This window comes from Aspergillus aculeatus (assembly GCF_001890905.1).
Source record: "Aspergillus aculeatus ATCC 16872 unplaced genomic scaffold ASPACscaffold_1, whole genome shotgun sequence".
In the NCBI taxonomy this organism is placed as follows: Eukaryota; Fungi; Ascomycota; class Eurotiomycetes; order Eurotiales; family Aspergillaceae; genus Aspergillus; species Aspergillus aculeatus.
Window position 1 is genome coordinate 874,341 of NW_017962976.1, and position 21,344 is coordinate 895,684.

General features: G+C 51.8%; 7 protein-coding genes and 1 non-coding gene across 8 annotated transcripts; 6 read left to right on the forward strand and 2 right to left on the reverse strand.

Moving 5' to 3' along the window:
- The first annotated feature begins 886 nt into the window (after window positions 1-886).
- ASPACDRAFT_t7 lies at window positions 887-958 on the forward strand. Its single transcript has one exon. It is a non-coding gene; the product is annotated as a tRNA-Gln (tRNA).
- Window positions 959-5,626: 4,668 nt separating this feature from the next.
- Window positions 5,627-7,079, forward strand: ASPACDRAFT_56013 (glycoside hydrolase family 16 protein; the record flags this gene model as incomplete). Its single annotated transcript, XM_020203081.1, has 3 exons — window positions 5,627-5,717; window positions 5,771-6,051; window positions 6,198-7,079. The coding sequence occupies 3 exons, from the start codon at window positions 5,627-5,629 to the stop codon at window positions 7,077-7,079; spliced, it is 1,254 nt and encodes a 417-aa protein (XP_020060878.1).
- A 603-nt stretch (window positions 7,080-7,682) lies between these two features.
- On the reverse strand, window positions 7,683-10,069 carry ASPACDRAFT_109252 (uncharacterized protein). Its single transcript, XM_020195364.1, has one exon. It carries the CDS (start codon window positions 9,653-9,655, stop codon window positions 8,156-8,158), a length of 1,500 nt encoding a protein of 499 aa, XP_020060879.1. The 5' UTR covers window positions 9,656-10,069; the 3' UTR covers window positions 7,683-8,155.
- Window positions 10,070-10,176: 107 nt separating this feature from the next.
- On the forward strand, window positions 10,177-11,812 carry ASPACDRAFT_1892686 (threonine--tRNA ligase MST1). The gene has a single exon (XM_020198667.1). The coding sequence runs from the start codon at window positions 10,206-10,208 to the stop codon at window positions 11,775-11,777; it is 1,572 nt and encodes a 523-aa protein (XP_020060880.1). The 5' UTR covers window positions 10,177-10,205; the 3' UTR covers window positions 11,778-11,812.
- Window positions 11,813-12,256: 444 nt separating this feature from the next.
- On the forward strand, window positions 12,257-15,568 carry ASPACDRAFT_109255 (putative C6 transcription factor). Its single transcript, XM_020195365.1, has 7 exons — window positions 12,257-12,660; window positions 12,791-12,861; window positions 12,968-13,379; window positions 13,437-13,518; window positions 13,572-14,358; window positions 14,414-14,721; window positions 14,784-15,568. The coding sequence occupies exons 1-7, from the start codon at window positions 12,586-12,588 to the stop codon at window positions 15,311-15,313; spliced, it is 2,265 nt and encodes a 754-aa protein (XP_020060881.1). The 5' UTR covers window positions 12,257-12,585; the 3' UTR covers window positions 15,314-15,568.
- Window positions 15,569-16,404: 836 nt separating this feature from the next.
- Window positions 16,405-17,243, forward strand: ASPACDRAFT_109257 (ankyrin repeat domain-containing protein). Its single transcript, XM_020195366.1, has one exon. It carries the CDS (start codon window positions 16,456-16,458, stop codon window positions 16,924-16,926), a length of 471 nt encoding a protein of 156 aa, XP_020060882.1. The 5' UTR covers window positions 16,405-16,455; the 3' UTR covers window positions 16,927-17,243.
- Window positions 17,244-17,444: 201 nt separating this feature from the next.
- Window positions 17,445-17,865, forward strand: ASPACDRAFT_109258 (uncharacterized protein). Its single transcript, XM_020195367.1, has one exon. It carries the CDS (start codon window positions 17,615-17,617, stop codon window positions 17,792-17,794), a length of 180 nt encoding a protein of 59 aa, XP_020060883.1. The 5' UTR covers window positions 17,445-17,614; the 3' UTR covers window positions 17,795-17,865.
- A 460-nt stretch (window positions 17,866-18,325) lies between these two features.
- Window positions 18,326-20,458, reverse strand: ASPACDRAFT_74177 (putative MFS quinate transporter). The gene is made up of 4 exons (XM_020204138.1): window positions 20,201-20,458; window positions 19,776-20,129; window positions 19,649-19,717; window positions 18,326-19,586 (listed from the first exon to the last, which is right to left on the reverse strand). Exons 1-4 carry the CDS (start codon window positions 20,292-20,294, stop codon window positions 18,490-18,492), a joined length of 1,614 nt encoding a protein of 537 aa, XP_020060884.1. The 5' UTR covers window positions 20,295-20,458; the 3' UTR covers window positions 18,326-18,489.
- Window positions 20,459-21,344: the final 886 nt, after the last annotated feature.

Here is a 21,344-nt window from a genome sequence, read left to right on the forward strand (position 1 = left end):
GCCTTCTACCCTTGGTAGAAAGTAGACTGATCACTGATCGACGGTGCTGACAACGGCTGCATGAGATGGGCGACGACTGGTATGAGGATCTCTCTCGGGTGATGAGCAATGGATTACTGCATACTGAATGGTGCCTTCGGAGTGGCGTGGATGACTCTGGGTGTTGTACCACTTAGGTCGGGGGTTCTATCGTGGGTGTTTGTGACCTAGAGCTTTGTTCGTGCTGCTTGCACTGTACAGAGTAATGCTTGCGAGGGCCATGTGTCTCGCGTCGACCGTGTGTTGGTCACGGTTCCTTGGGTTTTCTGCCTGGTGGCTTGTGCAGCTAGCTGCTCTATACTCGAGGGATGTCGCATGGGTTAGTGTTTCTGAATCCATGTCCCCTGATACTTACAGCAGCCGTGCAGCTCTAGGTTGCAGGCTGATGACTCCCAACCCACCAACTTCTCCTTGTGTTCCATGATCATCCAGATTAGCGTCAGAAATACGCGAGGCCGGCCATGCCGTTCCATTCTGAAACACGTTTCCTGCACTCGGTGACACTGGGTCTAGCCAAGTGGTAGGTTCCCGTCCGGATTCCATCCGGGTGGCAGCCATGGATGCACAGCAGGGTAGTATCACGTTCACCGGTGACATCGCTGCCCAGTATCACCACTGGATATATATCCCCATTCGGCCTGCGACAGCAAAACCGCCAAGCGATGGGGAATGCTGCATTCCCGCCAAGATAGGAAGAATGTTGGCATCGTCAGTAATCGGGTATGAAGTGTAACATGAGGTCATACATTCGTTGTTATCCCGTGGCTTTTGTGTACTTTGAGCTCACTCCTCAATAGACATCCATGCCAGATCATATATCTATGATTGCTTGCCACAGCAACTACTAGGTTGTGTAGTGTAATGGTTAGCACCCAGGATTCTGATTCCTGTAATCCCGGTTCGATCCCGGGCACGACCTTTTTGCACATCGAATATTTTTTTTCCCTTTGCAGTTTCTGGGTCGGCTTGCGTAACGCTGCACCCACGCTGTTCCAGCCGAAACCCGTGACAATAGCATTATCTCAACCCGTCTTCCCGTACCACCACCCCAGGGATGGATAATGCCGACTGCGACATCACCGCAATGCAATGTTTTCCCCGTGGTAGCACCATACTAGCATCAACAACATCACCCTTGCGCACCGACTGCATCACATGATACCGGCTGCCATTGAAATGGAAACGTCAACTAGAGAGCACAAACATAGTAGCATATCGCCATCACCGCAGCCCGCCTCCGGTCTCCGTAGTAGTTTGTAAGTTATACACGCACCCAGTGCTAAGTATAGCCCGCGTGGCAAGCAGTCCGGCACACAGCCACCTAACTCAGACAACCCCTCCCAAAACTCTCGGACTTGTAATCTGTGTTCGCTGCAAATAGACAATCTAAAATCAGAGTGACATAGTCTAGCAATCTATGTATACGAAGTCAACAAACCACCTCGACTACTTATCCCGACTATTTTTGGAGGGTGTCTAATCCATGGTGGAGACAGAAAGAAAAAAGGGCGACTAAGGCAGCAGCGGCAAGCCGAGGCGGGTTAGTCTGGTCTGACTGCAGGCGGGTGTACATTACAGACAAACTGCGGGTTCGTGGACGCTTGCTTGCTATCAGTTAACCACTACGTACGTGCTGAAAATGTTTTACTCGTAGCTTAGTTTCGAGGGAGCCACCAAAAAAAAGACCGCATTAGCGGTGTCCATGACCGGACTACAGGGTTGGTCATGGGACTTGATCAACGGGCGTTGTTGGGTACCAAGAACTTGATGGTTCTACAACGTTCTGTACCGGTTCCTTGGCTAGTGTACCCGACATGGCTTCGGGCGGTTGAGTCTCGGTTGGGTAATAGTTTATTTTTTTCTGTTGCGTCCCAAGGTTGCGGGTGGCTCAACATGTTCATTTATTGGGTGTGAAACTGTAACCAGGAGATAATGTTTATGTCATTTAATTGCTGGGCAATGTTGAATATTTCAATCAAATATAAGCCAAGACATGACTGATGTGAGACATATGAGATGTTGAGGGATAGAGTCGCATGGTGAGCGAGTCGGGTATCAATAGACAAAGAATGAAAAAGAAAACAATCAAGCAATAGTGGCGTCAACAGTATAGGTATATCGAGACGTCACTTTGCAGTAGTAAGTGTGTAGTTGTAACTTGCAAGCTGGCTGGAATGCGGGGTATCGCGTGACCACCGCAGCCGTGTGCATCGCTAGGTTGAAACTAGACCACGAAGGCTTGCTTGCTTAGACGGAACCTGCCGTCTCCCTACTAAGCCCCGGAGCTGCCGGATTCCCCAGATGGTGAGAGGCTTAGACGGCATTGTTTATCGTGGTCATATGGATGCTCTGTTGAACTCCATTCCCAAGGCCGATACCCAGCGGTTGAATGCTGGCGGCGGTGATTTAGAACAAAGCGTGAAAAAAGTTCGAAAGGTGGCCGGGGTGCCACTGTGCTGGGTCCCCATGTATCTTTGCAATGTAGGTAGACTTGGTGCGATGGGGGTTTGCGAAGATGGATGGTTATCGTTAACCTCGTATTGACAAGTATAGACGTTCCCGTGTTGCATTAGGCCTGAAAGGAGGTGACGCGCTATTGTTGATAATTAGATTGCAGGGATGTCGAGCTTTCCCAGCCTCCAGACTAATTGATGTAGACCATCACAGCAAAGGAGACCAGACAGAAGCAGAGAGGGATATAGACTTTCCGGTCCATATCGCGGTCAAGTGGGGAAGACGGAGAGCCAGCGGAGCGAGGACGAGTCGTCGACTTAGTGTGTTTGTGGACCATGTTCAGATAAGACGGCGCTTCTTGCCCCTTCTTGTTCTTGTTTTTGGTGTTGTGATTGATGTTGTGAGGCTTGGGATAAGATGGGTGTTGTCAGGAAGGGATGAAAGAGGAGAAGGATGAGGACTACAAGGAAGATGGTGAAGACAGGAGGAAAGAAGAGGGGGAAAGGAGGGGAAACGAGGATCGGGTGATCAGCAGCCAACGTGGCGCCCGATCACCCAACAAGATCGCAGCATCCCGCACCGTGGCCGCTTTCAGTGCCTTCTTCCCCAACCTTTGATTCTTCAACCCGCTGACTGATTGTCATGTGAAAGAGAGGTTGTTGAGCCGCCTGCCACCTGTTTTCTGAGGCACCAACAGGCACCAGCGGCAGCCGCTCAGCCACCCAGCCACCCAGCCACCTAAAGGGTCCGAGTTCGATTCTGCGCGGGGTCAGTTCTAAGTTCCCAGGTCTTCTTTTTCCCACCTCTCGCGTTGTTTGTCTGCCAACTCTGCAGGATTCAAGTGGAGGGGCCGGAAATCCAACGCGGACAGCGGGACCAAAGTGACAGGGCAGGCAGGATCCAGTTGCAGGTCCAGGGGAAGGTGCTCGTAGATTACACCAACCCCCTGTTTGTCTCAGGCTGAAGCTGATGGCAGCCAGTTAGGATGCTGGTTTAATGACTTCGTACTTTGTGCACGCTACATTAATCTCCCGCAACGCGCCAACGGGCTAATCAACTGGACTGCTTGCTCGGGGCGTCTATCCGAATGCAGCGCAGAACAGTAGTACGTATAGTAACGCTCATCTAAGACATGGTCATGGCGGACCAACTGATATGAGATAGTCCCTCTAAGTGGATTACCCCCCCGTTCGTTGTTCAGGGTTGAAAAAAAAAGCGGCGTCCCTTTTTCACCCTTGATTTTCGCACGCGTCAAATACGACATCAGTGTGCCCTCTTCTCGTGCCTGTCAAGAAGAAAACAAAAATAATCTCCGGGTGAGACATGGATTGTCTTCTGACCTGCAAAATGGTCATCCAGCCGAGGTGCGCGTCGCTTAGGGCCGAGTCAGTTCACCCACCAGCCCTTTTCAGACATCACCGCATCTTTTGCGCATTATTTGGTGACCCATCGTTACAAACTTTGTCCTCTGTGACCACCAGTCGCATTGGATTGCCTGGCACTTGTATTGCGGTTCTAATGATGAGCCATGAGCCCGAGGGCGGCGATCCATGGCTCTCATCCGTCCCCATGGATTGGACTCGATCGCATCCCAGCGAGCAGTGCTGCGACAGTTTCTCTGACACGATCCGCAGAAGAGGGCACCAACAGTTAGTCAGATTGTAGTGTACTCCAGTAGCGAGTCCTAATCTCCGTGGGGGATTGCAGTAGAGCCATCGATAGGAGCGACCGTGGCAAAAAGGGAGTGTGGTTCAGGACTTGGCCCCTTCGGCTCCGGCTCACCAAAAGTCATAGCGAGTATCGTTGCCTAACTAACCAATCCAAACAGTCCACTTTAGTTATCCCATTGACTAATAGGGTAGATCGAATCGGAGAATAGGGCGAATGGCCCCACGAGCTGAACCTTTGGAACCCTCTCCCATGGAAGGAGGGGAGGAATAAACAAGGAGAGACCAGATCATCTCGAAGGGGGTCGGTAGAGGGAGAGAAAGACCTTTCAAAGGACTCGTACTCTGGAACCAGTTTAGGTAGGTAAGTCATTGCAATAAGTTACTCTGTAGGCTAAGGTGACACATACCACGGGTACAAGCTTTGGGAGAATCTGGTTGGACCATCGTATACGCGCAAGCGCAAACTGTTCGCAGCCCTGAGCTTTCCCCGGGCCCCTTCCAAAAGGGCAAGTGGATAAAGCCCCAATCTGACCGACCCTTTGGCCCTTGGGCGAGTTAACAAACTGACGCCAGTCAAAAACCCTTCCACTGACTTGTGCTGGGGCCGTCTTCAGTGTCTGACTCCACTTTTGCAACTTGCGATCACTTGAATTGATTACTGTCTTGTCTTGTCTTGTCTTTCCCTTCTGCCTCCTGCAATCAAGATTGTCTGACCACCCACCATCCGGATCCGTGACTGACTGACGCAGTTGCCTCTCACACTCTCACTTGATGGTGCCTGCCCAGACTTGCTCGCATCCTTCCTTCAGCCCTTAACCCTTTACCCGTAACCCTTAACGGATTCTACTCCTCCTCCAGGAGACGAACCAGGGGAAACACCACCCTATGTCTTCCAATTATCATCCTTGGTTCCGTTGGTTCACCAGGGCCTTTCCCTTCATATTCTCGGACATAAGCGTAATTCTTGAGTCAAACAGAGGTATTAATATCTTCTTCCCCTTCGCCTCTATGACGGTATATGTACCCAAAAAACCAAAAAAGAAGAAACCCACTTGCTGTTAGTAGCATCCATCATTCACTACTACTACATACTAAGTAGTAACAACGGAAGTTTAATCGTTTCCCACTCACCTTTCCTTCTTTGGGGTTCCTGCCACCGACTGGGTCCTCCTGTCACTCGCTGCTCATAAATCATAATTACCGCCGCCCAATTCCTCTCTCGCTCCAGCAAAGTAATCTTAACTTTTCTTACCTACTTCATTACTACTTAATTGTCTGGATCTCTCCCACTTCTCAACTTCCTTCTTCCCCACGGGTTTCTTCCACATCTCTCTCGTTTTTCATACATAGCAAGCAAGCAACAACGTCCTTGCGCCTGCTGGTTGCCCTTCAACCTTCGCTTTCCCCCCCTCCCACACACACATTCGTTGACCTTGATCTTACCGATCACAACAACCATCATCATGTATTTCACATACGCCGCCGCCGCTGCGCTCTCTGCAGTGCTTCCTCTCGCTGCTGCGCAGACCTACACCGACTGCAACCCCCTCGACAGTAAGTTGCCCTGTCTCCGCGGCTCTCATCTACCCATCTAACTTGTGCAACAGAGACCTGCCCGGCTGATACAGCCCTGAGCTCCTCCACTTTCTCTTCTGACTTCACCCAGGGCGAATCTTCCTTCGCTGGATGGACTGCCACTGCTAACAACGTCACCTTCGATGAGAATGGTGCTGCGTTCACTATCAACCAGAGAGGCCAAGCTCCCACCATCCAGACCAACTTCTACTTCTTCTTCGGCAGAGCTGAGGTTGTCATGAAGGCTGCCAGCGGTACTGGTATTGTCAGCAGTATTGTCTTGGAGTCGGACGACCTGGATGAGGTTGACTGGGTGAGCTTCCCTCTTAAATCCTGTGCTTACATACACTATGATACCCTTCTATCTCTACTCCCCTCATCTTTCCTACGCCTGCCTACTCGCATTGGCATGACCTCATGCTGCATGAATTGCTAAACTAACAGCACTGGTGCTTGTAGGAAGCTTTGGGCGGTGACACTACCCAGATTGAGACCAACTACTTCGGCAAGGGTGACACTACCACCTATGACCGCGCTACCTGGGTTGGAATCTCTTCTCCCCAGGAGAACTGGCACACTTACACCGTCGACTGGACCGAGACTGCTCTGAATTGGTACGTCGATGGTAACCTGGTTCGCACTCTAGCATACAACGACGCCTCCAGTGGCACTCGCTTCCCCCAGACCCCCATGAACCTGAGAATCGGTATCTGGGCCGGTGGTGACTCCGACAACGCCGCTGGAACCATCGAATGGGCTGGTGGTGAGACCGACTACAGCCAGGCTCCATTCACCATGTACGTCAAGTCTGTTTCGATCACCAACAACAACCCGGGCTGCAGCTACACCTACGGCGACAAGACCGGTAGCTACAGCAGCATTGTTGTGAACAAGGACGGTTGCGACGTCACCAGTGGCGCTTCATCCTCTGCTGCTGCCTCTTCCTCCACCACCTCCGCCGCTGCCTCTTCTGCCTCCTCCGCTGGTTCCTCTGCCTCCTCTGCCTCGGGCGCCGGTTCTTCCACTGGTTCCTCCACCGGTGCTTCCGTCAGTGCTAGCGCTACCGGTGGTGTTATTGGTAACAGCGCCGGAGTTGGTGCTCTCGTCTCGGCTGCTGCTGCTTCCACCCCCGCTGCCGCTGCTTCCTCCGGTGTGGTTAGTGGTGGTGCTGGTGGTGCTAGTGGTGCTGCCGCCTCCTCTTCCGCTGCCGCCGCTTCTTCTTCCGCCGCGGCCGCGGCCTCCGCCTCCGCCAGCGGTCTCTTCACCGGTGCCGCCTCCACCGTCACCACTTCCGTGGGCGCCATGCTTCTCGGTGTCTTCTCCGCTATGCTGTGCTTGTAAAATCATTTCCTGGATGGAATTGATTTTGCGTGTCATCCTTGAACGCAGCCATGCGTCATCATCCCCCCAACCCTTTATCTTTTTGCTTAATCATCTTCGCTGCATAACTTTACACCACTTTTTATCTGGATCTGTACTTGTACGGTTTGTACATAACTTGAGTTGGGTTGCTTGGAGAAACAAGACCGAAAGCAGAAGAGGGAGGACCTGGATACACGGAACTGTTTGTTTTCTTTGATTTTGGTTCTATACATTGTTTCTTTTGACGATTGGGAACTGGAAGCTAGATTAGACAGCTGGGAAATTCTTGTGTCTGACTTTCTCTTGGACGGAGGGCAAGAGCTCGTTATCTTCTTGGTCTTGACCCTCAACGACTTTCTTCACACATCTCCAAGTGACTCTCTCGCTTTTTGCTTGGCAAACATGCTTCGTTCTACTGGGCGCTTTCATTTGCTCATCCGATTTCCCTGTCTGTCTTGCTTATTGGCGTGTGTGCTTTTCCAGCGAGAAAGGTAGCTCTTTGTTAGTAATAGTAATACTATTCTCTTATCGAGATCGAGGGATTACCGTAATAGGGTTGGTTCTACGAGTACGATCTAAATAGTGGAGCATACATGGGTACGTACATGTACATGGGTATTCGTAAATTGGATCGATTGATTGATGGACTTGGAAAATGTGGGGGTTCCTAGTTCTCTTGGCCTTATGCATGCATATGGATATGGAGCATCGCTGGGCATCAAATGTGTGTAGTTCTGAAACAAACTGATGTCAAGGTATGGCGATAACTGTATGAGTTTTACGACATCGCGTGCGTTTGTGGAATCTCCCCGTGTAGATGATGAACCGTAATCATCATTGCGTGTGTTGCGATTAACGAAAGACGTATCAGGTTTTTTTGGTTGGGCGAGTCTTTGTTCTCGGGGTTCCTCGTGTCGATCGTGATATCAAAAAATGCAGGCCAGGTTTATGAGGACCGTGGTATGACGTACACATGTCTTACTTCACTGTGGTGGCCGTTTGTGAGAGAAAAAAAAAGACTCATTCAGATACATGCGTGCCATCCTTAGCCCACATCAAGAGTGAAACATTCCTCCTTTCTTATTTTGGAGGCGTTGTAACCCGTCCGATAGCTTCTTGATCACGTCCATGACCGGTTGATGGCGGGTCGCTGCCTCTTGGAAGAGGGTGGGGAGCTGCGGGTAGTTGTGATGCTGGTGGTGGTGGGAGCTTGATGCGGGCGGTTGGGGGGAGTGATGGTCTTCGCCATGATGGTGGTGGTCATTGCTATCATTATCCTCAGTATTCTGGTTGTTTGTGTGGGGTTGCGACCGCGCACTACCACCCTTGAACAATGCGCCGACCATGCCTTTGAGCCCCGAAGACGAGGACGACCCTGGACCCTGGAGATGATGATCATCATTTCCCCTTCGGGCCAATCGATTGGTCTCCCGCTTGACGACACCGGCAATGGACTCCAAGTGATCATCTAGGGTGGCGAAGTCCCCCAGCAACGAGTCGGCCTTGGTTTGCATGCGCGACGTCAGTTGATCGACGTATTGTTCCCGGCGCGTGAGTTGCGTGGAGGAGAGACGCGCGTCCGGTGAGGTGTTGGCGGTCGACGCCGCCGCCGGCGCCGCCGAGCCGCGACCGCTACCGTTACCGCTGCCGTTGCCGCTGCCCCGCGCGGCGATCAGGCTGTCCACTGCCGATCGGAGGTCGGCGTGCAATGAGTCGAACCGCCGGGTGGCCGTGCGGGTGGCTTCGAGGCAGCCGGTGAATTCTAGGTCCAGCTCGTGCTTGCTTCCCGGGTACTGTTTCTTGAGGAGTTGATGGATGTCGCGTAGTTTGGATTCGGTGTGTTTGAGGGTCGTGCTGTGCGGGGCCATGGTTCGGAGGGTGTTGTTGAGGAGGGTCTCGAGCGGGGTTTGGGTTGATATCGAGGCTGGCCTGTTGTTGTTGATGTGGTTAGGCTTGAGGTAAAGAGGGATACAGCTGGTTGGGTAGAGGGTTGCCAGAGCCGGGAGAGAGCAGAGGGATTGGTGTTGTTGGATGATTTCGGGGAGGATGAGCAGGTGGCTGATGCCCGCGATAAGGAGCACGTTCAGCAATATGCGGAGAATGAACCCGCAGCTGGGGAGGGTGAAGGAAGGGCGACGATTGATGGTTTCATGCTGTGCGACTGTGGGCGGCGCGTTTTCCGTCGCTTTGGCTGAAGAACGCTGCGTTGAGTTTCTGGTTGGTGATGGGGACGAGGCTTGGTGTCTGCGTCGGAGAGCGCGCTGAGGAGATGCAGTCGGTGCGATCCAGGACCCCTCGCAGATGGGAGTTTCGTATATTGACGGCATGATAAGATCTGGTCCCGATATGGATTCGCACGAGGTGGATATCGATTCCGTCAGATTCTCATGGTGGCTCTTGGTCGGGCGCGGTGTTGTATCGGAGGCCTCAGTCTGATGATTGTTGTTTATCTTTTGGTTGTTGCTGGCCGAAGGCCCCTCCGCAAGCTGTGCCGACGCGATAACCCATGACTCTCCTAAGATGGAGCTATCCTGAGGTCGTGAGTGTTTGGACATGGTTATGGATATGAGCAGCAAGGCCTAGAACGTGGCAGATCTGCAGCCTCCCATGGGCAAGAGGGTTGTATTAACTCAAATAGTGCAGGAGGCGTAAGGAGGCACGCGATAAGTGTTACTTTGTTGACTCAACCCCAGCAACAACAACGGTCTTCGAGTCAGTGATTGAAATCTCGTATCGTTTAGGCGCTAGCGTATATCAGAAGAAATGCAGTGAATAACAAGGGTTATCTCAGGCCTTTGGTCTCGCAGCTTTCCGCAGTAGTCGAAGGATGATTGAAGTTTTGACCTGCGATGTACGATAGCCACAGAAAGATTTCAGAAGCATGACACTTGTTTCATCATCGTAATCATCAACAACATTCAGATTCATGAGGGTCTAGGCAATAGATATAGATCTGGAATCATCTTCAGGACGCGGTGGATGGTGGGGGGAGACAATCCGTCACGGGAACGCGATGCCAAATCGGGCCGATCGCGTCGAGTCACGGGCGGCCGAGGAAAATCCTCCAGCTTCATCTGCTCAACGTTCCACCCCGAGCTCCTTACCATGCGACAACTAACTCCTCTGCTACGGCAGGCATCGCTGTCACGAACCAACCTACTACACAGGTCATCGCTCGTGCGCTGGCCATCCACGCGAGTCCAATGGCTCTCCTCCACGTCGTCGCGGCCTTGTTCATCGTGCCCTGATGCCAAATCCGACCAACCCCAGACCTCGGCCGATTATCGCGCGCTGGGAACCGCCCAGGACCTCTTCACCACTTCCATCTACAGTCCCGGATCGCCGCTCTTTCTTCCAAATGGCACACATATCATCAACAAACTTATCACTTTCCTCCGCACACAATACCTCCAGTACGGTTTCCGCGAGGTCCTGACTCCGACAATATACAAGCGTTCACTCTGGGAAGTGTCGGGTCACTGGCAGAATTACAAGGATGATATGTACGAGGTCCGCGGTCGCGGAGCTACGGGAGAGACAGAGGGAGAGGCGGGCGAGGACGAATCCTATGGTCTGAAACCGATGAACTGCCCTGGTCACTGTCTGTTGTTCAAATCGCAGACCCATTCTTACCGCGAACTTCCCATCCGCTACGCCGACTTCAGCCCCCTTCATCGCAACGAGATCTCGGGCTCGCTAAGCGGCCTTACCCGTGTTCGCCGGTTCCACCAGGATGACGGTCATATCTTCTGCCGGCCACAGCAGATCAAAGGGGAGATTGCCTCGGCGCTCGGCTTTGTGGACTTGGTAATGACGACCTTTGGACTTGGACCATATCGGTTGGCTCTTTCTACTAGACCTGAGAAGGACTTCATTGGGAGCTTAGAGTTGTGGGACAGCGCCGAAAGCCAGCTCCGTGATGCACTCAACGATACCGGTCGAGAATGGGCTTTGAACGAGGGCGACGGCGCCTTCTATGGGCCCAAGATTGATATTCAGCTTCAGGACCAGGCTGGCAAGTATCATCAGCTATCTACAATCCAGCTTGATATGAACCTGCCCCAGCGATTCGGACTGGAATACCAGGTGGCCGAAGGCGAGCCAGACTACAACCCGGAGACACCCGGCAGGGCGACGCCCGTGATGATCCACAGGGCAAACTTCGGCTCGTTGGAACGATTCCTGGCCCTGCTGATTGAACAATATGCTGGTCGTTGGCCATTCTGGTTGTCTCCACGACAGGGAATTATCCTCACTGTCAACCAGGATGAGGCTGTTGTCCAGAAGGCACAGGATGCTGCTGCCAAGATCTCCGGATTCCGCGCCCTTCAGCCGGATCAGACGGGAGGGGCCCCTCAGCCTCTATCTTTTACCGACTCAACTTTCCTCATCGATGTCGACACTAGCAGCCAGACTCTGAGCAAGAAGATCCAACGGGCTAAGCAGATGAAGTACAACCTTATCTTCATCATGGGGCCCAAGGATGCTGCTGCATCCCGCATCACGGTCGATATTACTGGTCAGCTGCAGAGCAAGTCTGATCGGAACGCAGAGAGGCTGCAGACTGCCGTAGCTCAATGTTTCGGCGAGAAGGCGCTGCAGAATCCTCGGGCTGTCCCCTTGCCAGTAGATGATGTGCATGGGCTGCTGGTGCAGCTGGAGCGGCAGTTTGTTTGATAGTGGGCCATGTATATATAGGCGTATATCCCATGTAATATATTATTATTATCTATCTGATATGATACAGATAGCTTCACTTCTAGCCCGGATGATCGACCCGCTGACTAAAGCAGCCTTAACCCGTTGCGGTCTCACCAGCATCGAGCACGTGACTTTACCGGTTTTTAAGCTTAATTCGGCGCCGACCCCGAGAGGGTCTGCCTGATTCTGGTGGCCGCCACGGGCGTTTTAGCTCCGGTGTCGGGCTGTTGATTGGCTGAGAGTGCTTCAATCCCCTCCGGAAGAGACTCATATCGTCATTCCGAATCCCACCTCGCATCCCGATGCCTCCAAGCCTACAATCTTCCTACTTTCGCACTTTGAAAGGATCGCACAATGAAGGTCTTACGCTAGAGAACAAAAATTAGGCCAGGAACGATAACCATCCGGGTCCAGCCCACAACTACGGCGAGAATGGTAGAGCGCCAATTGGTGCAGAAAGCCCTTGGAGATCAAGCCATCATCAAATCGCCCCACGGACGACCCATTCTGGAAATAAAGTGCGCCCACCACCGCACCTCAATCGCTGCGGTTTTTTGGGTTTCTTGTCACGCTGCCGCGCTTCTGACCCCACTCGCGCCGCACTCACGCCGCAATCTCTCGCCTTCTCTTTCCTCCTACTCCAACCCCCGCTCTCCCTTCGCGCCAACCGTCGATTTTTTCCCCTCTCTTCTTTACACATGGAGGGAATTGTGCCTCTTGATTTTTCGTTCATGGTTTGCCAGGAGTATCCCACTCCATGGTCGTAGAATCCAATCAGTCGGATATGGCCGAAGTGCCAGCCAAGACCAATCTTCCCCGGAAAAGCGCCTTCTCCTGCGAGGCTTGTCGCAAGCGAAAGGTGGGTTCCCCTCCCCTCTCATCCCAGCCTCGGGTGACCTCCGAGATTAAGTTCCAATCACTTCAAGACAGAGCTTGAATGGCTCTCATGGCTTAGCTATTAGGACTGCTTATTGATCATGTTCGGCTAGGTTAAATGCAATGGGGCTAGCCCATCATGTTCACGGTGTGCAGCACGCGGGGAAGTCTGCGTCTATAGTCTGTGAGTGCCCCTCAGTGCTCCCTCTTGCTGAATGCCTCTATCCCCCACGCGTTCATACTGCATTTCTTAGCAACCCCGTCGACCTTCATTGACTTGTTGTTCTCAGGGCTCCGACTTTATCATATACGAAGCAACTAGAATCGCGAGTGGCGCAGCTGGAGGATGCGCTTACCAAGCTACGCAGCCAACAATCCCTGGAGCCCGTGGGACTGAAAGGGGCTTCTCGGGCTTCCTCTGCTTCCATAGGGGAATCTAGCGCAAGTCCCGGAAGGCGTACTCGCATAAAAGAGGAGGAAGACGATGACCAGAATCTCACCAGGGACTTCGAGGGGCTGAAGGTCGAGCATGATGGACGAATATCCTTTCACGGTCCAACCAGCCTGTTCCAGCTTCCAAGTGGTGTTGTCACCGAGGCTGCTTCAACATCTCATCTGGCTATGCACCTGGAAGGTCGCAAGGAAAGGCTGATCAATAATGCATGGCGGGAACGTGCTTATGAACAGCTGGCGACCATGCCGGTAAGACTCTTTGCTTTTTTCCAGGCAGGAGATTCACTGACATCCATTCCAACCCAGGAGCCATTTCAATATCTTCTTGACTCGCACTGGTGCTGGATCCAACCGCTTTTCAATTTTGTCTACCGACCTACCTTCACCCGTCTGTTGCCGTCTCCGTGGCGTGAATAAAAAGCCCAACTGACACAATCATAGGTGATATGAAAATCAACGGCCCCTATTTCTCCGAAGCTCTTCTTAATGCCATACTTTCCCATTCGGTAAGATGGTGCAAGGCAGAACCGAAGATTGGCCCGATTCTTGATTCCTTTGAAGGCGGTGCGCAGTTCTCGCATCGTGCCGTGGCAGGTCTCTACGACTCGTTGAAAGCCGGATGCTTTGATATACCGACTATCCAGACCCTGCTCCTTCTCAGTGCTCAGGAATGTGGGCGAGGCAATCGAACCCAGGCATGGCTATACAGTGGAATGGCCTTTCGCATGTTGGATGATCTGGGAATTTCAATCGACAGCTGCAAATACTCCGACAGCGCGCACCTGAGCGACGAAGACATCGAGATCAGGAACCGTCTTTTCTGGAGCTGTTATTTCTGGGATAAGCTGATCTGTCTATACTTCGGACGAGCTCCGACCATGCAACAATCTCGCGTCAGCCCTCCGAGAACAATTCTGGATGATACGGCGGAAGTTGAGATTTGGACACCCCACGGTGTCGAGTTTCCTGATGGCACGCACTATCCACCCACTCAAGCCCATTCTACTTCATGTTTCATGAAGATGTGTGGCCTAGCCGAGATTCTCAACCAGATTCTTATCCACATTTACGACCCCATTCGGCAGGTCACAGAGGCGGAGTTTTACGAGTGCATCGAGGAACAAGCTAAGAACTTGGCCGAATGGTGGGATGATTTACCTCATTTTTTGAAGCTGCAGGCCACAGACCTCCCACCTTATTCTCCTCCAAGCCACATTGTGACACTCAAGTATGTCTCAACCTTGACTTCCTGTGGCGATTACTGACCACATGTCCCCCTCCAGCTGCCTGTACCATACCATCAACATCCTGCTGCATCGACCGGTTCTATGCTCCAAGACAAACAAGTCCTACGACAAGAGCCACCTTGTCCAATGTATGACGTCCGCAACGGCCATTTTATCACTTTACGACCTATATCGTCGCACGTTCGGAGATGTGCATGTGGTCCTCTCCCTCGCCTACAGCGTCTACACCGCAGCATCCATATATCTCTTGGAAATCCAGGCCCTAAAGTATGCCGCTCAGGGCACCCTTGATAAGCTCAAGTTCTGCATATACGCACTGGAGCGGGTGAAGGGCTCAAATCCTGGTATGCTTATGATCAATCCAGGGCGTATGAATTCCACACAAATTAACCCTTTGCTATGATAGTCATCACCACAGCTCTCAGCCTCATCTACCAGGAGCTCCAGAAGCTCCAGATTGACCTTCACATTGTCCTTCCGCCACTGTCTCAACCCCAACAACCCGAACCGTCACAGACTATTTCTCAACCACAATCCCAGCCTCAATCCCGACCGCACACCTCACACAGCTCCTCGATTCCAGCGACGCTCTCTAATACTCCAAGCCGTCTGTCTCCCGCCCACCAGCCCCAACACTCCAACCAACCTATGGCGTCCAGCCTCCTTCATCCCGCAGGCTTGACATCAGCAGCCGCAGCACCCAGTCTTCCCACTTCTACCTACCATCAACCAGTCGCCGATTTCGAGCTCTCCCAGTCAAACGTACCGCAGATGGCGAATACGCACATGTTAGGCGGGATGCCTAATGCCGTCATGACGCTTGATAACCCGGGTTCCTACGAGATCACACCCGAGGTCTTCGAGGCTTTTTCGTATGCGGAGCCGATGACGACGAACATGACCCCAGCTGTTGATTACGGATGGAACCGACAGTGATGCATATATTTAACTCTATACAGGTATCGGATATAATAGACTCAAGCGGGTAATTAGTGGAGTAATTAATCTCTGGTCGTGCTGGAGTGATAGCTCACATGAAAACATTCTGACAATTCTGTAGAATCAGATAACGTCATTTATACCATCACATTGTGAGCAATGCACTTAGAGAAATGTTCAATTATTCAATCGTTTGGGATCGTCAAAATGCTACATCTATGTCCACATTCAGCACTGTAGAATTTGAAGGCCAACATTCTCAAGTACACAAGAGTTATCCGTAAGATAGGATCAGGAGTATCATCGTTTTATCTTTCTATTGCAGATAGTTTCTGTCCTGAGTATAGAAATAGGCAACATAGAATATCGGAATGTCCAGAGATCAACAAGATAACAGACAGATGTGGCAAGCTTACTGTCGCCCAGTACACAAAGACTCCGTGAGCTGAATCGAGCTCCCAAATCGGTAAACATACAAGGTCCAATTGATACAGCGTGCCTCGACAAATCGCCGTGATCTTCACAAAGACATCGGTAGTGCCGGGGACGAGGAATATCCGGGAGTCTTGGCTCGACCATGCCAGACCAGGTATGTGGGATTCCCTTTGAGCGCTGCACCGTCAATTGTAGCTTGTGTCGCGACCTGACGCAAGTTTATCTGCTTACTGGATACGGAGGCTGGTATCCCTGGGTAAGAGCATCCTCCAAGGACACCTCCATGGACAATCCAGAATGCTCAGGGCTCAGTAAGGGTTGGTTTGGTCTGCAGGGTAGTCGTGGCTAGGACAGGGCGGATGCTTTTTGGTTCGGTGTCGGAAATGTCTCAAACAGAGCCAAAAACCTATAAACACAGCCTCCTCCCAGTGTTCCCGACAAACCCCCGCGATCCAATGATCGAGTCATTTCCAAGAAGCCAAGAGTTTTTGGTCTACTTCGATGGATTCTCTTGATTGTCTTCCTCTTGCTTGCCTAAGGGTTCACAGAATGCAAAAGTTAGCTTAAGGTCTACTTGTCTAAGATCGAGTTGCTCCCCAAATAGGCATACAAGGCGATTCCCCTCGAAGAAAACATCCTAATCAAAACTTCCCCTTACCGCTTCACTGCTGGCACAGCTCTCCTCCTATCGGAGACAGAAGAAGATGGCGGAAGTGCCGCTTCCATGGGAGCTCCCTCTTTTTGTCGCAGCAGCAGGCGGAGAAACGGCCAAAATCACAAGGCTGTTGCAGGAAGAAGGTCGGGGTGTGAACTTTCGCCATGAGGCATCTGGCCGAACCGCACTGTGCTGGGCTGCGGAGAACGATTACTGGGATGCGGTCAAGCTGCTCATCCACCGAAACGCCGACGTCAATGCCCGTGATAACCAGGGTCGAACACCCCTGGCCCAGGCAGCAGCGCATGGACACGCAGGTGTCATTAACGAATTGGTCGTGGCTGGCGCCAGTATTGAGACGCGGGATGCACTTGGTCTCACCCCACTAATGCTGGCGGCGCAAGGTGCTAGTGATCGTGCAGTTCGTGCTTTACTGGCAGCAGGAGCCGATCCAAATGTCCAGAATACCGAGGGCCTTGGTCGGACTCCTTTGTCGCGTAGCGGCAGAGCGAGGCTATGAGAATGTTTGCAAGACATTAATGGATGATGGCAATGCCGCGGTGGACCTGGCAGACACGTCGCGTCGGACTCCTCTATTGTGGGCCGCGATGCACGGCCACGCCGAAACTGTCTCCATTTTGCTACGACACAATGCCAACATAGAAGTGAAAGATGCGGTCCATAGTCGCACACCTCTTGCTTGGGCTGTGGAGAAGGGACACGAGCCTGTGGTTGAGATATCGAAGAGAAAACACGCATTCATCGGAGAAGAGAGAAAGCGTGACGAGGCAGCTTTGCTCCGTGAGCCAAGCGCTGCCTCTGCTAACAGGCCTGAGCCGCTGCAAACTTGGTCCCAAACCAGTGGACTCTCAGTTCCCGAGACGAGTGACCATAAAAATCGGGGTCACTTCCTAATTTGGGCGATCGAGAGCTCTCGTGAAGACGATTTGAAATCTCTGGTACAACAGGGGGCTAGGGGGCTAGCTTGAACGAGCAAGATGAAAATGGGATGACAACACTCGCTGTCGCTGTGTACAAGGGGCAGACAGACACAGTGAAACTCCTACTGGAAAAGAACGCCAACCCAGACCCTTCAGATGCCTTTGGTCGAAACGCCTCTGTCGTGGGCTGCAGAAGAGGGACATTATGACATTGCAAAACTTCTCGTTTAGAGAAAGGTCCGCATCGATTTTGGCGATGAGGCTAAAATGACACCTCTCTCATACGCAGCTTCTCGGGGACATGAATCCATCGTGTCTTTGCTTTTAGACGCCGGCGCAAATCCAGATGTTAAGGACGAAAATGGCCGGGCGCCTATGTCAGCAGCAGCAGCAGCAGCAGCAGCAGCAGCGAGCTATAATTCCATTGTGGCGCTGCTGTTAGAGTAGGGCGCCTCGCCAAATGAAGGCGGCGACGAATCACCCTTTATTTGCCGTAGGCGACGACAATCCAGAATTAGCTGAACTGCTGCTCGCAAAAGGCGCGAATCCCTATTCGGATACGTATAGTATCACCGAGTATCCCCCTTTAGTTCTTGCGGCGGATCTGGGAAATGAAGCGATGCTCAAGCTGTTCTTGGAAGGCAATCTTGGCTTCGCCGAAGTCAGGAAGGACCATGTCTGGAGAACTTCGATTGAGGCTTCTCGAGAAGGCCATGTCGGAGTGGTACGCGCATTGCTTGATGAAAATCCTTTCGATGGCATGGAAGGAGATGACATGGACACAGATCTGCTTTTTATGCCGAATGCGAGGAACATGAGGAAATCACCCAGCTTTTGCAGCCTTACTATGAGAATCATAAGCCCGCGGTCGAAAGAGATGATGGAGCACAAGTCGCCTTTTGTGTGGCTATACTTGGGTACGGCAATTATATATAAGTGACAGAACATCTGGCTTGCGTAGCTATAAAATGCATCTCTGCACTAGATAATTGTGTCATAACTGGTATCGGTGGTATGTAGTGTAAATTGTTACTTCGTAGACAAAAGATGAGAGGGAAGCTTTTGGGAAGCAAATACTCTCACAGCACATGAGAATTGAGTTGCTATATTGGTTGGCGAAGGGCATGTTCCTTTCATTTGACTTAAGGCTGGCAATGTCGATCCTTAGAGTCAGCATGTTTACGGTCAAAATGACCCGGGAGAGCAGTATAAGAGCTAGTATCAGCCGAAGAGGATGAAGCGATTGGGACATCTTTCGGTTTGGCACGCCAGCGTAAGTACCACGGATAGTCAAAGAGGTCCCCCATGCGCTCCATGGGGACGCCTTTAGTCTCCGGCATTAATACACCAAGGATGATGAGCCCCGAAAAGCAAATGATGGACCAAAAGAGGTAAGCACCCCAGATATGCAAGGAAACAAACATATTCGGCGTGACCCGCACGACGGCAAACTGAAAGAACCAATGCAGTGTCATGCTCAGAGCGTAACAGACATTACGTATGCGGGTGGGAAAGATTTCCGCTCCGTAGAGATAGGGAACAGTGCAAAGGCCGATGGACCAGCCAATGGCATAGACAAAAACGGAGGCGATAGCAGCATTGGAGGCCGACTGATTGTGGCTCGAACCGGGTCGGAGACCCATGTAGATGCCCATGTATATGTGGGCAACCAGTTGGAGGCTTAACCCAGCCAAGGTGCAGCGGCGCCGACCGAGGTAATCAATCAAGCCCCAGGTAAAAGCCATTGTAAAGACAAGTTTGATGATTCCATAAATGCCAGAAGATATCAAAGAATTAGCGTTCCCAGTGACGCCAGCATACTGGAAAATAGTGGCAATATAGTAGGTGATTCCGTTACCTCCGGTCCATTGGGCTATTGTTTGAATGATCATTAGAAGCCAAAATCGCTGGCGATAGTTGGGATTGATCTGAGATTCTTTGAATGCTTGCCAGTGTGTGACCGACTTCAGATCTGCTGCCTTTTCTTGCACTTGAGCATTGATGGCATTAAATTCATCTTCCACACCAGGATCGGTGATATGCTTTCCACGAAGACGAGCCAAGACGGTACGTCCTTCTTGATAGCGTTGCTTTGAGATTAGGTAGCGGGGTGTTTCCGGAACCATGAAGGAGGCGAAGAAGGCGATTCCAACAGGTATCAGCGGGATAGATTGCACTAGTTGGTATTGCGTGCGGGTGGCAGCCATGTGCAGTGTAGCGCCATAATTGATGAAGAAGCCTGTCGAAGTCCCAGGGTTAGACCACAATTGGCACAAAGGGAGGTAGAGAAGTTTATCCTACCCATGGCTAGAATAAGTAATAAAATGACCATGAAAGTACTCACGACCAAGCCTCGGGTCTTCGCAGGAGCTAAGCACAATTAGTTTTGTCCATATTTGACATCTCAAGCGACCAAGCGATCACCCACCAATTTCCGAAAGGTACAACGGAGCGACCACTGTCAACGCGCCCGCTCCGAGACCACCCCATATTCTGGCGAGAAGCAACAGTCCATAAATCCCCGATGAAAAGATCTGAATGAACAGGCCTGATGCCCAGACCAGACAAGCCAAACGCCAGGCGGCCAATCGGCCGAGGCGGTCGTTCAAATCCAGAGAGAACAAGGCGCCAAAGGCTGCTCCTAGCACATTGAAAGACGTAATATTGGCTTTACGGTTGGCCAAACCAGCAGCATCATGTTCCCAGTGAGACCGTACCAGATTGTAGTCGAATTGAAATGACTCGAGCTTGGTGCTGGCACTGAAGCCGCCCTCATCGTAGCCTGCAGCGCAGAGCCCAAGTGGTTAGTCGATGACGAGTTCAAACGGAGAGATAGCAGTTAGGGAATGATACCTTTGGGAATGCTTCCACATGCGATGATGAGAATGACCAAGGCGTAGTAAGGATTAGTAGTCCACCGCGACCAGTCGAGGGCCGCCCATCCCATTATGGCGCCAGGCGACGTCAACGCGTGGAGACGGGCTACCAGCCCAGGACAATTAAGGATATAGTAATGATGAAAACAAGGTCATAAGGCCGATCAAAGAGAATCCGGGGAAAGCTCCAGCCGCTGAGAGTGGAACACTTGGCCAGGGCCACGCTATGAATGACCACAATTTAGGCGACGAGATTAGAGTGGACGAGGAGCCGAGATGAGGTCGAGAGGGGGGGAAGAAATTATCCACTCCGCGGGGGGGCGTGACTTTCTGCCTCTCGGTCAACTTCCGCCTTCCTTCTTTTCTCTCCAATGCTTCTTGTACCACTTTCTCTGCCTCTCATCTGCACCCTGGTGTGACTTGTCTGCGCTCAGTGCATCATGATTTGACCAAAAAGTCCTTCTAGTTCCGTTTATTTCGTGACTTACTACGAATCATCGGAGGCATCAGAACTCCCAAATGTTTCAGAGTAATAACCGGGAAAATGCCACCCGGCGGCTCGCACCGCCAGCACCCACCGGCAGGTGCCACTTCTTCCAGGAACTGTTCGCGAACAACTTAGTCCAACAGCAAACTCAATGATCCCAGGTCTGTCACGGACCTCCTTCGGATACACGGAATGCAATCATTGGCCTTTTTTAGCATACCAGATCCCTCTTTCCATCTAGCTCGCGGTCAAAGTCCGACCTCTTTACCCCTCTTGCGGTTTCCACAATCACTGAAGAATGATACTCAGTAACACATATTGTGATCAGCCCTGTCCTTGTGGGTCGCGAACTCCGTCTATATATCTCGCTTGGGTTCCCTTGCTCTTGGCCTGTAACTATTGCCTAGGCCGAGCTAGGCCCGTCCCCAGTATTTTATAAAACCATCGGCAAGCCGATGCGGAGTCTACCGTGATCCCTTGCGTATCCACAATTATTGTCGCCGAACGGGGGATTTCCTTCCCGGCTCGCGGTTTCAGTGGTTTTCATGTCAATCATGTCTCGACACGCGTGCTTTATAAAGGGAGTAGTGGGTAGGCTGCAAGACATGACTTTCGTGAGTTCATTCTGTTCCGA